This window comes from Protomyctophum parallelum (genome assembly GCF_964188405.1).
Source record: "Protomyctophum parallelum genome assembly, chromosome: 2".
NCBI classification, from domain to species: domain Eukaryota; kingdom Metazoa; phylum Chordata; class Actinopteri; order Myctophiformes; family Myctophidae; genus Protomyctophum; species Protomyctophum parallelum.
In genome coordinates this window covers 26,465,023-26,482,367 of record NC_139699.1, presented here as the reverse complement: position 1 = coordinate 26,482,367, position 17,345 = coordinate 26,465,023, and the positions used below count along the sequence as shown (strand labels likewise).

Sequence of the window (17,345 nt, the reverse complement as noted above, 5' to 3'; positions counted from 1 at the left end):
CTGGCACTGCTGGGAGCTCTGCATGCGCCACGCCCACACAGGTGACTGCTTGGAATTCTGGTATGCTGAGAGAGAGAGAGAGAGAGGGGAACACTAACTATCCTGTGAGTGTGAAGTTGTCTTTAGTGAGCCTAGGCTAGAGAAATAAGTGGGTTTTTCCGTTTTGTATATCGTCACAGTTGAACAGAAACCTTTATATGTCAAATACTTAGTTTCAAATACTTTTCAGGAAATTTCCATGTGTTAATAATTTTCTTTGGTTCAATATCTTGCCACACTAATTGAAAGCCCTGCGCCCGTTTATCCGTTTGCCTTTGTCTGCCTTCTCCTACCAAACCACACTGTTTGCACAAATCTCTCCATGCACGATACCTGTACTGTCCAGACATAACGCACTATGTTGCATATATGCAACTGTCATAATTACAAGTTCATGTATGTGCAGACTAGAGATGTCCCGATACTGTATCGGTATCGGGAAAAGTATCGGATCGGCCCTTATTTGTCATATCGGGTTATATCGGTATCGGTGAAAATGCCAGTCTAACCACAGATCCGACACAGGGGTAAGGGGTTGACACTATGGCAGGTAAATAAAATGTTGGGACATGTGGAATTTGCTTTGGAGTTGCCCAAACTGCAAGTGCGCATTTGAGTGAGGAGTCTGCTATAAACACAACACGAGATATATAGCTAGATAGCTATAAACACAACATGAAATCACGACACTGGTATCGGTATTCGGTATCGGCTAACACATAAATTGAGGTATCGGGATCGGATCGGAAGCGACATCCCTAGTGCAGACTCTTTAAATTATGGTGTGTTTTATATTTGAGTTTTAGTTTTAGGATATAAGATTTTTTTAAGCTGCACATTTTGTATTGTGAACTTGCTTTATAATTAATTCATTATTTTCATGGCACCCGTCTTTAAACATGTGATCACGCAAAAGTTAAATCCACATACAAACAACAACACAACAAAAAATAGCCGATGTACAAGCTCACCACTCGTGGCAACTGGCAAGCTTGTACTTTTGAAAGAGTTTTGCCTCTAATGATGGCACACTCAACATAGGGATGAAGCCTGAAGTTGAAATTGGTCACATCTTCTTCTCTGTTTTTATATTGAACCAATGAAAAGTTTTAACAAGAACTTGAATAATAATTGGAACACAGGTTATTTTTCCCAATATTTTTCCAAACACAGGTTATTCTCCCCCAACTCCTCTAGTGTGTTCTATTTTCGCTCTACATAAAATATCTTTGTTGAAAAAATAGCATTGTGAGCTTGTAGGTCGCCTATTTTCACCATTTCTCTTTTTGGTTTCATGCCCAAAGGTTGGAACTGCCAGTGCTGCCTCTGTTAGCAGTGGTTTCTAAAGCATCCTTTCTACTGTCTGTCTGCTGTTATCTTATCCATCCAGTTTGGCACCCTAATCAGCAGGTGTCCTGGCTGTCCTCATTCTCACTGGATGATAGACATGTTTTTTTAACATGGTAATTAACTAGTCACGATCATAAAATTGTACTCTATGAATTGTCATACAAAATGTTCACTTTGTGATTAACGATATATTGTGCTTTGGCTATGGAATCCGTTTTGGGCTTTTGGACAATGTAAACAAAGTCTGCATGGGGCAAATACGACAAATAACTTAAATGTGGAAAGAAGTGAAAAATAAATGTCTAAAACTATGACCATTATGTAATAACTTAAATAATAGTGGAAATAGCGGATTTCAAGACAACTTGTAGCTTGTAGATCTGCTATTTCCACTATTTTTGAAAATGTTTGGAAAAATAAAATGATGATGATTATGCAAAATAATTGTACTTAAGTACATTACTCAAGTAAACATACTTATTTACTGTCCACCACTGTGGATTGGTACTCTGTATTGACCAATAGGATTGGTACTCGGTAGGGATGTATATATAACACTTATGCCATATCACAATAGCAAATATCCTAATGTATGTCACTCTAGTGTAGTCTGGTTTGTTGCCTTTCATTTATTGAAAGGCAAAATGTGACTAAACTTTTATTAGAATGACTGTCATTGTGGGGGTTTTTTTCTATGAAAGCATGGAATCATAGCAAAAATAATTATGTATTGGTTAATTTGAGTGAAATAGTGAATATAGTTCTATAGCTTATAGAACTGAAGTCAAGTTAAAACTCTTACCCCATTTTGGGCGGGAACCCCTTTTGGTGTCTTACCCCCTCAGGCCGTATGTACAGTATTCAAAAATGTAATTTTTTTGATGCTGCTATATAAATATAGCATAGAAAACTTAGGTCAGGTTTTAGAAGGCGTTTTTAGAATCTGCCTTAGGCCTAAATGGGTTAAAGAGTATCTCTTACATTCAGAGACAGTACTACAGACACCTATACCATCATGAAGTAAAGTTAAAACTAGAAAAAGTGCCCTTCTGGGCACAGGTCTCCACCAGGATTTCTTCCTCAGCCTAGTGGGAATAATTATGCGTGCACAGTTTCATCGCAATCGGACGCTGCGTTGAGGAGTTGTGGCGATTTGTACAGCACTCCTGTGAACTTTGGAAGGCAATCTTAACCAATCAGGATGGAGTGTGAGAAATCTGAAAGACCGGTTTCGTTGAATGGCTCTAGAGAGACTGTGTACCAATTTGCGTGATGTTTGGACAAAATCTGTAGGTGTACTGTGCAAAAACTTGTTTTGCACAAAGCGGCCTCCTGGTGGCGCTATAACAGGCCGTTCTGGAAAGTTTGGGGCAGAGGTTCATCGTTGGCATCCAGGGAGTGTGTGTGCAAAATTTGGCATCGACCGGGTTGTTTTGCACAAAGCGGCCTCCTGGTGGCGCTATAACAGGCCGTTCTGGAAAGTTTGGGGCAGAGGTTCATCGTTGGCATCCAGGGAGTGTGTGTGCAAAATTTGGCATCGACCGGGTTAACGGTGGCCGAGATTAGCTGTTCACGGACACACGGACGGACACACAAACGGACGGACGGAGTGCAAAACATACTCTCCCCACATGCCTTCGGCCTGGTGGAGACAAAAACTCTTAAAGAGTATCTTTCATTCAGAGAGAGTACTACAGACACCTATACCTTCATTCATAGCGGGGGTTGCATCTGGGGGTTTCCTTTGTTTTCATCATAGGTGTCTTTCACGCCTCTGAGTGTGACTAGTCTTTGTTTGATGATCTCTGACTGGGACCAGAAGGAAAACTAGTATAAACACAACAGTTTTTACAAAATCTCATTGCTTATACATCTTTCTTTGAGATTTACATTGGACAATTAAAAATCTGATCTTTTCTCCCCGATTCCGATCTTTTGAAAATCATGTGATCGGAGCCGATTTCCGATCACCCGATCCAATCGGGACAACCCTAGTACTCGGTATTGACCAATAGGATTGGTACTCGTTATTGACCAATAGGATTAGTACTCTGTATCAACCAATAGGATTGGTACTCTGTATCAACCAATATGATTAGTACTTAGGGCACGGGTTCTCAACGTTTTTGGCCGGGGACCCCCGGAAATGCTTTGACAATGTCTCTGGGACCCCCGCCCCACCCCCTCCCGACTCCCAAAATAAATTGACTGCTACAATAACCTTAATAAAAGAGACAATACACCATAAATAAATAAATACTGAAACCAGATATAATCATTAGGGAAGGTGTATGCATGTACTATGTACTATATGTGTACTATATGTAAACTCTGAATTTCCATTTTATAGCCATTCAGTTGCAATTATTTTGGGGACCCCCCAAAACAATTTGGCGACCCCCCCCCCCCCAGGGGTTGAGAACCCCAATTTTTTTTAATTAATTAATTTGACAGGAAACATTCTAAAAAAATCATTTGAGTCATATTTTAGTAATCTGAATTGTCTGTCTAGTTTTAGTTAACTAAATATCATGTCAATATATTTTAGTCAGTTTAATCATCATTGCTTCGTTTTTATTTAGTTTTAGTCAGTGAAAAAACTTGGCAAAATTAACATGGACTAGGTACATCTCTATAAAGATGGGTATGGTGATATGACGCCATCGGGTCAAGAAGAGAGGTCTCTTTTTGCCAATGCTGTCAGGCCCATGCTTGCAGTATGTTTTAGGCATACCAACTGGCATTGCCACCAGGGTGCCCAGGGCTGTGCGTTGGAGCCTAGAGCCTCCCTCTCTCTCTCTCTTCAAGATAAAGAGCACAGTTCATCTCCTGGCTGTCCTGTTCCCACTGAGACCAGAAGTGCAGTGAGCTTATGGATATCCACTCTGTTGGATAGGTGTTTGTTTGATCTGCCTGGACGGCTAGACACCCACCAGGCGGATTACGAAGTGCTCTGAGGTGAGCTCACCAGGTAGCTACAGTAACGGGGCTGCACAATTTAAATAAAACAAATACTGTCCCGGACAAATATAGCAAGCCAATGATTTACAATGTGCGTTACATTAAAGCATAGTAAAGTGACTTTGCCCTGTGTTTACATAACGCAACAATAAATACATTTTATTCCCTCTGTCCCAGCAACAGTCACTGGAGTAGTGTGGTGGTGTTTTACTGCAGAAACACACTGCTTCTCTCCCTGTATTTTGTTTCACTCTTTGTTGTGGTTACCCTGCCTAAAATGTCCCTATCTATCAAAACAAATAGGGAAATCACCAAAATGCAGCGAGAGGGCAGTGTGTTTCTGCAGGTAAACGGGCTACTCCAATTGCTGTTTACTGCTGGCAGAGAGGGAAATGATGGGTTTGTTTTGTTACGCAAACACAGGTTAAAGTTGCATACTATTCCTTTAAGACACATTGACTTCACACAACAGTGGAAGAGGCAGCAATGCGAGGCACAGTTAGGGGTTCACCGTGTTTTACTAATTGTGTCTCGACTCGTCAGCAATGAAAGAACAGGCAAACCACACCCGTAAGACATGAAACAAACGGAAATATGAATTAGATATACCTATGTCACGTCACAGAAATCGAACACGTATAATGACTAACACCAAATATTAGTATTATTATACACAGAATAGCTACTGTACGTAAACATCAGAAAGCTCTGGAACTAGAAACCTATGAGAAATTTGTTTTGCATTGCTCCCTATCACAAAGCACAGAATTTTTCTTTTGTTAAAATCTAAGAAGAGATTTTGGGTGACCCTTTTAAGTGTTGTTGGCTTGTGACCATTAGATATGACATCCTAAAGTTATGCTGGCTGTTGTGGGTTAATATTCACACCCTACTTGTGCCTCTAGTCTACACTGTACCATACAATTATCATTGTGATGATTTGTTGGCATTGGAACATTGGAGTTACTGTTGATTGTGTTCATTTTGTAGACGAAAAGACGAAAAACAATGTCCGTCCAATACCTTATTTTCACTGGCAAACTAAATAAATGCATTCACTCACTCATTCATTCATTCATTCTCTATCCCAGTCAAATGCACAGGGACCGTAAGCTGATTGAGGAGATAACGTAGTGCTGGTTGAGGGAGGAAGAGGCCCGCCAGGGTTTAGGTAGGAGGAATAAAGGCAGGTTTACAGCTTAAGGCTCTATTTCTGTGGCCTTTCTCTCTGTCCTGGACCAGTGCACTTGAATGAAGTGGGGATGGTGGGAAGAACAGCCTTATCCACTTAAACCCTATATGGTTTGACCGGAGTCCCTCAGGGCTCCATACTAGTGTATTTTCTGTTTTCACTCTACATTAAAAAGAGAACTAGAAAAAGTGCCCCTCGGGGCACAGGTCTCCACCAGGCCAGCTCTGGTTATCGTGGCCTCCTGGTGGCGCTCTAATAGGCCAATGTGAAAAGGGTGCCATTTCTTCTCACGCCCTTGATGGCAATTGGACTATTTAAGCCGGCATTTTGTTCCAAAAATGTCTTTAGCAAAAATCCACTTGTTGGTTGCGCTATCACAGGCCAATGTGGAAAGGGTGGGATTTATTCCTCTGCCTAGGAAAGTGTGTGAAAAATGTCACGTTGCACACTGCATTCATGATTTGAGGCTTTTTGTTCAAAACGGGCCAACTCTGCAAAATTTGGAAGCCAATGTTAGGCAATTAGGATGGAATATGAAATATCGGACAGATCCGTCTTGAGCGCCCAGGCGGTGGCGTAACCGTCTGGGCACCCGACTGGTAATCCAGTCGCAGTGTGCCCGACACGGCCTTTACTGCATGTCATCCCCCCATCTCTCTCCCGTTTCCTGTCAGCCTACTGTCTGTCCCCAAAAAACCAATAAAAGGCGTAAGCCGCAAAAAAAATCTTAAAAAAAAAAAAATGATCCGTCTTGAGCACATGACTATAGAGCGTCACAGTCCCTCCCCCTTTCAGAACAACGAGTGGCCCAGGAAATAAATCCCAATGCATTTTTCCCATAGGCATTTCTTAAAGTATTTATTTAAAGACGGTTACGCCGCGGACAAAGCCAACTCGGATCGTGACAAATCATGACAATGAACACAATGTTTTGGGCCGATCAAATAATTTATAAGAAGAAAAACAAAACAAATAGTGTTGTCTCCTGCCTTTATCGTCAAATTGGTTGTAATAGAAGTTCTATTACAACCAATTTGACGATTGCTTTCCCCTGGCACCCCAAATGTAAATGTCTATGTGAGCCCCAGGTTAGACAGCTAGAACTAAATCTTGCAACCCTCCCTTCAAATAACTGGGGCTTCGTGCTACTGTATTAGCAGGATCTGCAGAACAGCAAATTACACAGTAATTCTGTCTTTCACTTCCTTTTAATAGCTAGTTGTTTCTAGGGGCCTGTGTCATGTTCCGTCTTGTTCCTCCCTAATAAAAAACAATGGCACAGTTTTGGTCTTGTCAAACCATAATGCCGATGCATTAACTCGAAGAACATGTTTCTCATGACAGCGAAACTCCAAGTGATAGAACTGCTTAGATGTATGTGTGTGGGAAAAAGTAACCCCTTCAAATGTGAGCATGATTGTTTGAAAAAAGATTGCGACCTAGATTCAGACACCTATGCGATCTTATTTCTAAATTTGAGCAAGAATCGTGCAGCACTAGTTGGCTGTCCAATTAATTTTAGTTACTCTTGTGTTTTTGCTACAAGAGAGAGACTTAAAAGAGAGGTTTAAGTCAAGCACTTTGATGTCTGTTTAAAGCCACAGTAGTTGGCTCCAGGTGCCACATTTTGAATGTAGTTAGTTAGTTAGTTATTTACTTTCTTTCTTACTTACTCCTCTTCGTCCCCTATGGGACATAAGGCTTCAATAAGCGCATCGGTTGTGGAACACTTCAATTTTCCTCACGTCTGATTTAATTACTCGCCAGGTCTCAAGAGTCGTACAGCAGAACAGACTTTACATTGCTGTTGTATAGACCGATTCTGTAGTGGTCTCATGGTCGCAGCCTACGTATTTCCTGTAGGCGGACTCGACGTAGCTGCGGGGATAAAACCCTCACCAGGCGCACCTCTTCCACTACAGTGAACGGCAGAGTGACTGATGTTAGTTTGCCTCAAACCTTACTCCTTTACCTGCTTTTTTACTAACACTAACATTACAAAGATGCCCAGAACATCGAGATGAACCTGTGTAGTTTATGGCTGCTCCAACAGTAGTGGCAACATAAAAAATAAAATAAAACGGAATGTCTAATATCCACCGCGGTGGCTGAGACCAGAGCCATTGAGTAATGGTTGAGACGAAGCAGTGAAAGATACATAACGCCAGTGTACTTTATACCTCATACTTTAAATGCTTAGTATGAGGTATAAAATACAGCAGCCTTGTGTTCATAAAACAGAAAGATTTGGTATTGGGTAAGACTGGCGATATGTATCTTTCCCTGCTTCGTCTCAACCATTACTCAATGGCTCTGGTCTCAGCCACCGCGGTGGATATTAGACATTCCGTTTTATTTTATTTTTTATGTTGCCACTACTGTTGGAGCAGCCATAAACTACACAGGTTCATCTCGATGTTCTGGGCATCTTTGTAATGTTAGTGTTAGTAAAAAAGCAGGTAAAGGAGTAAAGTTTGAGGCAAACTAACATCAGTCACTCTGCCGTTCACTGTAGTGGAAGAGGTGCGCCTGGTGAGGGTTTTATCCCCGCAGCTACGTCGAGTCCGCCTACAGGAAATACGTAGGCTGCGACCATGAAACCGCTACGGAATCGGTCTATAGGAGCATCTTGGTAAGTTTTGGAATTGTTCTTATTTTTTTTAGGTTTTCTAATCTCAATTGCACCCAAAAAACATGAACTTTTAACATTCAGTAGATTTTCTGTGATCGGGTTTGGCTCAAACAGGTGCTCTGATTTGCCGGCAGTAAGTGACATCACTTACGGCAAATCCCATATATGTCAATGGGATTTGCCAGCAGATGTCACTGTTTCACTGTGTTGCCTGTTTTCATTGTAGCTCAAAAGTAGCTCCAAACCCCAAAGAAAACTTCAGACCACAGAAAATCCACTGAATGTTCAAAGTTCAGGTTTTTTGGGTGTAATTGAGGTCATAAAACCTAAAAGAAAAAAGAAAAATAAATGAAAATGAATGTCATAAAACCTTTAAGGCTGTGTTGCTTTGATCTAGCCTGGTAGAACCACTCCCCCTGCTGGACAACATTTGCATTCTGCCAACTAAGCGTGAGTCTGGGATCTCTCAGGCAGAGACGATGTACTCCGGACCAATTCTGCCCGGAGCGATATGCGGCTGTATGAGGCCGCTAGAGGCGGGATCAACGTGAGACTTATGACATATTGAAGCTGTGCCACAGCGCAATGTAAACACAACCTAACAAGACTACAACTCGAAATTATTAGAGATATCAGATTTGTGTCCCGCTGCTTCTGAGTTCATCGTTTCTGCCTGAGAGATCCCAGATGCAGGCAGGAGGAGGGAACTTGTGAACTCAGTACTGCCGCAATCTGGCGGAGTCAGGTTAGCTTTGATCTCCAGATGGAACAGAGTTGGGAAAAGGCACTTTGAGCCTTTCCCAGCCTTGCCTTTATGGCCTTTGATGCCCCGCTGTCCTTACTGATGAGGCTGCCCAGATAGGTGAAGTCTTCCACAACCTCAAGTGGTTCCTCATCAATAATGACGGATTGTGTGGTGGTGGAGTTGACACACAACACAACTGGCAAAGAAGTTGTTAAGCCTGTCAGTTTTAGCCTGCATGTTGTTGTGGTCGGTTGATATGTTTGAATGTAGTAATGTTCAGCAACTACAGACTGTAGTTTCATGGAAAACATTAGAATCGTGTGAGAATCGTGATCTCAATTCTTGTGTTGAACTGATTTTGCTGGGACCCCCTGGAACCCCTTCAAAGACCCCTGGAGGTCACCGGACCCCACCTTGAGAATCACTGTTTTAAATACTGTAACTGATCTCATACTACCACCTCACTCCACCTTAATTATTTTTCTGCTAAGTCTGTATATATACGGACCCGCCACTAGAGGATGCTAGCGGACCTTATAAGCCATATACTCGTGTATATAATGGTTGAGCCCCGCAGCTTTTAACATTGGTCCGGTTGCTATGGCAACTCCCCACCGCTCCAATTATGGGACGGAAAACCTAATCACAATTTAAAGCAGTTGAAAGGAAGATTTTCAAAACATCTTAAGTCGAAATCCAGAAGAGCTGTCCTTGGTGGATGTTAGCCATACAAATTATGGATTTAATTTGTGCCTTTGTAACGCGTCGCTCCCGCCATGTAAACGCTTCTGACGTGTGTGCTTGCGTGTGTGGGGGCCGGGCAAACTCTGACTCTTAAAGTGAACACGTATGGTGACACTGGGAACTTCATGAATGCTAACTGCTAGCCGGCAATAAAATAATTAATTCATTTAAACCTCTTCATGACATTTAGGGAGAAGCCCTCCTCATATTCCATGGTCACAGGAACTCACTCTTCAATTGGTTTTCTGCGTGGAAAAACTCATTTGCAATTTTGCATAATTTGTTATGATTCCTTAAATATCCATTATGCCTAGTTAACCTCTTTTAATATGGATGTAAATGAGCATTTCATTCACCAGACGTGTGTGTGTGTGTGTGTGTGTGTGTGTGTGTGTGTGTGTGTGTGTGTGTGTGTGTGTGTGTGTGTGTGTGTGTGTGTGTGTGTGTGTGTGTGTGTGTGTGTGTGTGTGTGTGTGTGTGTGTGTGTGTGTGTGTGTGTGGTTATTACTTGCGCAAGCAGAGCGCGCAAGTAATGTTTTCGCCCGGTCTCCTCCGTCGTGACAGCTGTTCCGCCATTTGATGTTTATGCAAGAAAACAGCAAATCTGTGCCTGGTTTGCTGGGACCAAATGACCACAAATGACCATATTTCTTACGTCATCATTAAGAGCTAGTCATACATATACACACACCACGTACTCTGGTCCCAGCAGATCAGGCACAATTTGATATTTTATTTTTACTGATATATAGTATACGAACAGCTGTCACGGTTTTTGGCGCAAAGTAACCACAGTATGCAATAAAGTTGTGTCGGATCTGCCTGTGCATTGAAGCATTCCGTGACTGCTGCTCGTGTGTTGTGTTGTGACTGCTGCCTGCTGAGCTGATGCAAGAGCGTCATAAGCATGCGCCCTTCCTGCGCTGAAAGTAGCAGATCTACAAGCTATCTACCCGTCGCAATGCACAGCGCGTTGGGCTTGTACATCTGTGTTTTTCCCGCAGTTTAGTTCGATTCACAACTTTAGGACCACTACTACTATTCGGTGATATTTTTCGGCTTATTTGAGCCGAAACCGAATAGGCCGAAAATACATTTTTAGCCATTTTCGGCCGAATATTTTCGGTGCATCCCTAGTCATTTGTGGTCATTTGGTCCCAGCAAACCAGGCACAGATTTGCTTTTTCTTGCATAAACATCAAATGGCGGAACAGCTGTCACGGTTTTTGGCGCAAAGTAACCACAGTATACCGCTAATCAACTTACAACTACACACTTTATACAGTATAGAGTATAGAGTATATATGTATACGTATATAGTATATGCCTATATACTATATATATACTATATATTTCTTACGTCATCATTTAGAGCTAGTCATACGTATACTATATACATAATCAGTAAAAATAAAATAGCAAATTGTGCCTGATCTGCTGGGACCAGAGTACGTGGTGTGTATATGTATGACTAGCTCTTAATGATGACGTAATAAATATGGTCATTTGTGGTCATTTGGTCCCAGCAAACCAGGCACAGATTTGCTGTTTTCTTGCATAAACATCAAATGGCGGAACAGCTGTCACGGTTTTTGGCGCAAAGTAACCACAGTATACCGCTAATCAACTTACAACTACACACTTTATACAGTATAGAGTATAGAGTATATATGTATACGTATATAGTATATGCCTATATACTATATATATTTCTTACGTCATCATTTAGAGCTAGTCATACGTATACTATATACATAATCAGTAAAAATTAAATAGCAAATTGTGCCTGATCTGCTGGGACCAGAGTACGTGGTGTGTATATGTATGACTAGCTCGCCTCTTAATGATGACGTAAGAAATATGGTCATTTGTGGTCATTTGGTCCCAGCAAACCAGGCACAGATTTGCTGTTTTCTTGCATAAACATCAAATGGCGGAACAGCTGGGGGATATCAACACATATCAATGATTTATTTGTCTCTGAAAAACAGTATTTCTTATATAGATAGAAACTTGAACCATACTTAATAATACTAGGTGTTTATATGCATAAAGTAGGTAGGTAGCAAATAGTTACATCTAAACATTAATCATTTCAAACGTTCCTTCACAGAGATACTGAGATTTGACAGTTTACAGCGGTCGAAAGGACTTGCGCGCTCTGCTTGCGCACTAGTTGGCCATTTATGGCCTACTAGTGTGCCACAAGCAAGTATGCACTCGACAGAGTGCAGTTCTAGTTTGGAGATATTTTCAATGCAATTTCAAAACTAAAATGTTTATGTCCCCACAAGTGTAGTAATACTAACCTGTGTGTTTTTTTTTGCCTCTACAGGTCCAAGTGTTTGGAAGCTTCAGCACGGGCTTATATCTGCCAACAAGGTAAGCTGTGTGTGAGGCCCTCAGGCTGCTTTTAGATAACTGCTAGTGCCAAGTGTTAATCTCACAGACGCACCAAACCGTCGCGCAGAACCTCAACAAAAGAGGCCCTCATAAACTCTGCCGTGGAGAAAGCCCTGCCGTTTGGCCTTTTGTTTCACAGATTTAGAGGGCTTGATAATTATAGCACCTGCTAATCTGCCACAGAAGCCTTATTATTTAAAAGACTCACTGAGCCTACTTAATAAACAACCACCCAGTACACACACACACACACACACACACTCTTTCCCCTCACTGCCCCTGCTGCAATAACGCATCGATGTGTGCATTAACACAAACACACACATACTGTAATGCAAATACTCACATTTTATGTTGTCACATAGAACATGGGTTTTCAACAGGTGGTCCGTGGACCACTGGTGGTCCGTGAAGGTATTAGTAATGTAGGAAAAGTAATGTAGGAAAGTGAAGATTTGTATTTTGATTTATTGTATTGACCACAAGTTGAGAAACAATGTAGTAAATGACGTGGTGACATATATGATGACACGTCGATGTTGTCAGTTACTGGGAAGTCGGACGTCAAGACCTTCCAAAGAAAAGGGAGGTAGAATCTCAAGAGAAACTGTACCGGATTGCCTGGTTGAGTCAACATTATAAGGAAATGTGCCCATAATTAATTGCATGTGTCTGCTCGCTCATAGATACAGTAAGTTAAATACTGACATAGAATACAAGTGCACAAAAAACAGCGTGACTATCACTAGATTTAGAGTTAAACAGAATAATATCTGGGGAGTTATACAGTTTCTGGTGCATTTGTGACCACGACCGGCCGAGGCAGAGTTTTCGGCAGATGCCATTGTTCAGTCCCAAATGCCTTTCTGTCCAAAATGGTCTGGAGGCATCTGTAGCGCTCTGTGAGCGGAGGGGGCAGAACAGTCCATTGTTGGGGTGAGAGGCGTCCTTGATGGTGCTGAGAGCCTTTAGACTGAGAGCCTTGTTGCTAGATAGATGGACTTGATTGTTGCTAATGGAAAGCCTATGATGGCTGAGAGGTGTCCCCCAGCCCCTCTGCTGTCAGTTCCGTTCCAGAAGCAGTGCTGTGCATACAGCTGCCATTATTGGAAAGAAATTGATCATCTTCCTCAACTCACAGGTGTTACCAATGATACCAATGAAGGCTCTGTTACATTTGATTGTAGCACAGTGGTTCTCATCCCTTTTAATTTCAAGGACCCCATAACTCTGAGAGTGTACAATTCACCCTTTGTCAAGTCCCGCCCCTGATTGTGCCCTTCTTCGCACCCATTGGTTGACGTTTCGTGGTTGGACAAAAATCCTCTATCTCCATCCACTACCATTGAAATAACATGTTTTTCAGTTGCTTTGTATATGTTCTGTACATTCAATTCTTATTTTAAACTTTGTGTCAGTAAAAAAGGAACATCACAGGTGCAGCATGGTGACTGGGCATACAGTATCTGTATTTGTTTTTAGTTTTTTCCAAAAAAGATGTTTTAGCAAATTCAAACAAGGCGGAACCAGGGCGGAACGAGCCTGCTGGTTAGTCAGTCAGGGACCAATCAGAAGGCTGACATTTGTACACTCAGAGTCACACACTCTTAACGGGCCATTTGGAAACCCCTTCAAGAAACCATGAGGGTCCCAGGACCCCAATTTTGAAACCCACTGGTGTAGCAGAGTGTCTCCAGTGAGCCAACATGCACAATATCAGCACCCTGACAGTTTGTTCAGATTGGAACTGAGCCTTCATTAGTATCATTGGTAACACCTATGAAGGAGGCTCAATCTCTATATAGTTGAACAAAGGTAGTCATGGTTTTAGTGGAAGAAATGAACACTGGTGTGTGACTGACGTATTCCGTCTGGTCTGGTCTCCTCTCTCAGTGACATAGACCTGGTGGTGTTTGGGAAGTGGGAGACCCTACCTCTGTGGACGCTGGAGGAGGCCTTACGCAGGAGGAACGTAGCGGACGAGAACTCCATCAAAGTGCTGGACAAAGCCACGGTAAGTGTCAACCCATTTACGACCTGAGACCCATTCTCATTATTCTTTTTCATGCTTTTTCACACATTTAAAAGAAAAAAAATCTAAAAACTTCAGTAATTTCTTTGTATAATTATTTTAGTGGCTATTTGTCAAAAACAATAAATTAACTTTTGATATTATTAGTTCCGTGTACAGGGAGAGCAGCACAACGTTTTGTGTGTGCATCAGATTGTATATTTGTTTCTCTCCAAATAGTTTATATATACTTTTTTATTTTGTCATTTCTTTATTTGAGGCTTATTTTACCCAGAACTGATAAAGCTCTGAAAGACTCCTGTACCCATCCACCATCACTCACGTCTTTCCTGTCTGTCTGTCTGTCTGTCTGTCTGTCTGTCTGTCTGTCTGTCTGTCTGTCTGTCTGTCTGTCTGTCTGTCTGTCTGTCTGTCTGTCTGTAGGTCCCCATCATCAAGCTGACAGACTCCTTCACTGAGGTCAAGGTCGACATCAGCTTCAATGTGAAGAGTGGGGTCAAAGCGGCGTGCCTCATCAAAGAATTCAAAGAGGTACAGTAGTGCAAGTACATACTGTAACCATGTTCTAGAGGTCTTCGGTTAAACCTGAGACCTGAAAATACCCGGGATTCGACCCGGACCCTGCTTGGTCACGGTTCCATCCACAAGAAGTGACTCTGGGACCGAGTCGTAACCGCTACCGTATGTCACTGGGCTCTGACAGTGAAATGACGGTTCCACTAATACCGAGTGGATTCATTGGCTGTCACAGATGTCAATTAAATGGTCAGTTAAGATGGTTGGGACAGATGGGATGCACCCTCGGACTAGGGGTGAAAGTTCACACGTTGGATTCCTTTATCTAACCTGCTCACACAGTGTTACCAGTTTTATAGTAAAGCTTTCCCTTTAACAATTATACTTAAAAGTTCACTACACCCACTAGAGGGTGATATAATCGTGTGTGTGTGTGTGTGGTGTATGTAAACCAACAGATTATAATTTTGATAGTATACTGTTTAGACTGATGCTAGGTTCTTGGTTGATCCTAGTTTACAGAGTTTATGTATGTGTTTACCTTCTGTAGAAGTATCCTGTGCTGCCTTACCTGGTGCTGGTGCTCAAGCAGTTCCTGTTGCAGAGAGACCTGAACGAGGTGTTCACCGGTGGGATCGGCTCCTACAGCCTCTTCCTCATGGCTGTCAGCTTCCTGCAGGTCAGAACATACCACATGGACAACTGGACAAAGTTCCAGGAGTCAAACCGGTTCTATGTGGATCCCAGCATCCACATACTTACCTACCGTAGTTTTCCCCCCAGATCCATTAATTTATAAAAATCAAATAATTTTTTAATGTATTTCAATTAACCGTTGCACCCCTAATCACATTTGGCTTCATAGCAGTTGTTTTCCTTCCCACGGGATCTAACAAAACGCAGGATGGTTTCACTCTACCGTAGGCGGGAGCAGGCGGTCGGCATGTCGAGCACATGAAAAATGTACGGTATCTGTTATTGGGCTTAACTGCATTGTCCTCCAGAAAACCCAATGCATCCAGATCTGATAAACAACACACGCATTTTTGTCTCGTTTTCTGACCGCTATAACTCTCACGTGCTGTAAATAAACATTAAATCTCCATATCCACATGCGGAATGTCAAGTTCATCACGGTCATCTCTCGTGTGAGCGGGCGGGCGGCAGTGTGACGCAACACCATCCGTGGTGGACGGGCGTTATAGTGGTCAGAAAGCATGCGTCGGTGGGAGGGCGTTATAGTGGTCAGAAAGCATGCGTCGGTGGGAGGGCGTTATAGTGGTCAGAAAGCATGCGTTGGTGGGAGGGCGTTATAGTGGTCAGAAAGCATGCGTTGGTGGGAGGGCGTTATAGTGGTCAGAAAGCATGCGTCGGTGGGAGGGCGTTATAGTGGTCAGAAAGCATGCGTTGGTGGGAGGGCGTTATAGTGGTCAGAAAGCATGCGTTGGTGGGAGGGCGTTATAGTGGTCAGAAAGCATGCGTCGGTGGGAGGGCGTTATAGTGGTCAGAAAGCATGCGTTGGTGGGAGGGCGTTATAGTGGTCAGAAAGCATGCGTTGGTGGGAGGGCGTTATAGTGGTCAGAAAGCATGCGTCGGTGGGAGGGTACGGTTATAGTGGTCAGAAAGCATGCGTCGGTGGGAGGGTACGGTTATAGTGGTCAGAAAGCATGCGTTGGTGGGAGGGCGTTATAGTGGTCAGAAAGCATGCGTCGGTGGGAGGGTGCGGTTATATTGGTCAGAAAGCATGCGTTGGTGGGAGGGTACGGAATTTGCACCGAGGACAGCTTTGGAATCTAACAAGAATGTTGTTGCCCTGCAGTGTTGCTGCCAGCTGTAAATTACTGTAATGTATGTGCATGTGACTGAAAATATAACCACTTGAACTTTGAACTGGAAGGGAACAATTATACAAAGTCCCACACAGGGTGGACGTGCTTGGCGTTTCACCACTTGAGCAGGGCAGTGTAATGAGTGCTGAGTGTATGATACAGTATGATACAGTATGATACACTTGAGCAGGGCAGTGTAATGAGTGCTGAGTGTATGATACAGTATGATACAATATGATACAGTATGATACAATATGATACAGTATGATACACTCGAGCAGGGCAGTGTAATGAGTGCTGAGTGTATGATACAGTATGATACACTCGAGCAGGGCAGTGTAATGAGTGCTGAGTGTATGATACAATATGATACAGTATGACAGTGTCTCTCAACCTTTTTTGTCCCGGGGCACACTTTTCATAGCCTAAAAATCTCGGGGCACACCTAGATATATGGTGTGTGTATATACTGTATATATAATATATGATATATATATATATATATATGAACCCAATATACTTTTAAAAACACACATGACAGCACTCGTCAAATTACTTTAAAGAGAAAGAAAAGGACAGAGACAGTGCCTCAGTTTCACCAATTTATTTTTGAAAACTCATACAAAATGTAGCACACACATGTTCAATTTGTCAATGCAAAGTAATACTTCTAAATAAAAAAAGGAGTTGTAAAAACAAGAACAAAAATCTTTTGCCACAATACAATGGTCTTAAACTTGAGCACTTTTGTACAAAGAAAATCGTAAAAAACAATTGATAAAAAGAAAAGTAAATATTTTTGACAAGTTCTGTCTTAGTGTGAACCTTGAGCTTGTTTTCCTGAACAAAGAGTTTTTATCCTGGCTGGATGCTGGACAAACAGACACGGAGCTCTTCATTTT

General features: G+C 42.2%; 1 protein-coding gene across 1 annotated transcript in view; it reads left to right on the top strand.

Annotated features, from left to right (window-relative positions):
• Positions 1–17,345, top strand: part of tent4b (terminal nucleotidyltransferase 4B) — a 64,486-nt gene that overhangs the window by 36,173 nt on the left and 10,968 nt on the right. Inside the window, exons 3-6 of the mRNA XM_083759858.1 lie at positions 11,999–12,045; positions 13,960–14,080; positions 14,522–14,629; positions 15,165–15,293. Coding sequence (XP_083615984.1) covers positions 11,999–12,045; positions 13,960–14,080; positions 14,522–14,629; positions 15,165–15,293 — 405 coding nt within the window. The remainder of the gene's footprint in view (positions 1–11,998; positions 12,046–13,959; positions 14,081–14,521; positions 14,630–15,164; positions 15,294–17,345) is intronic.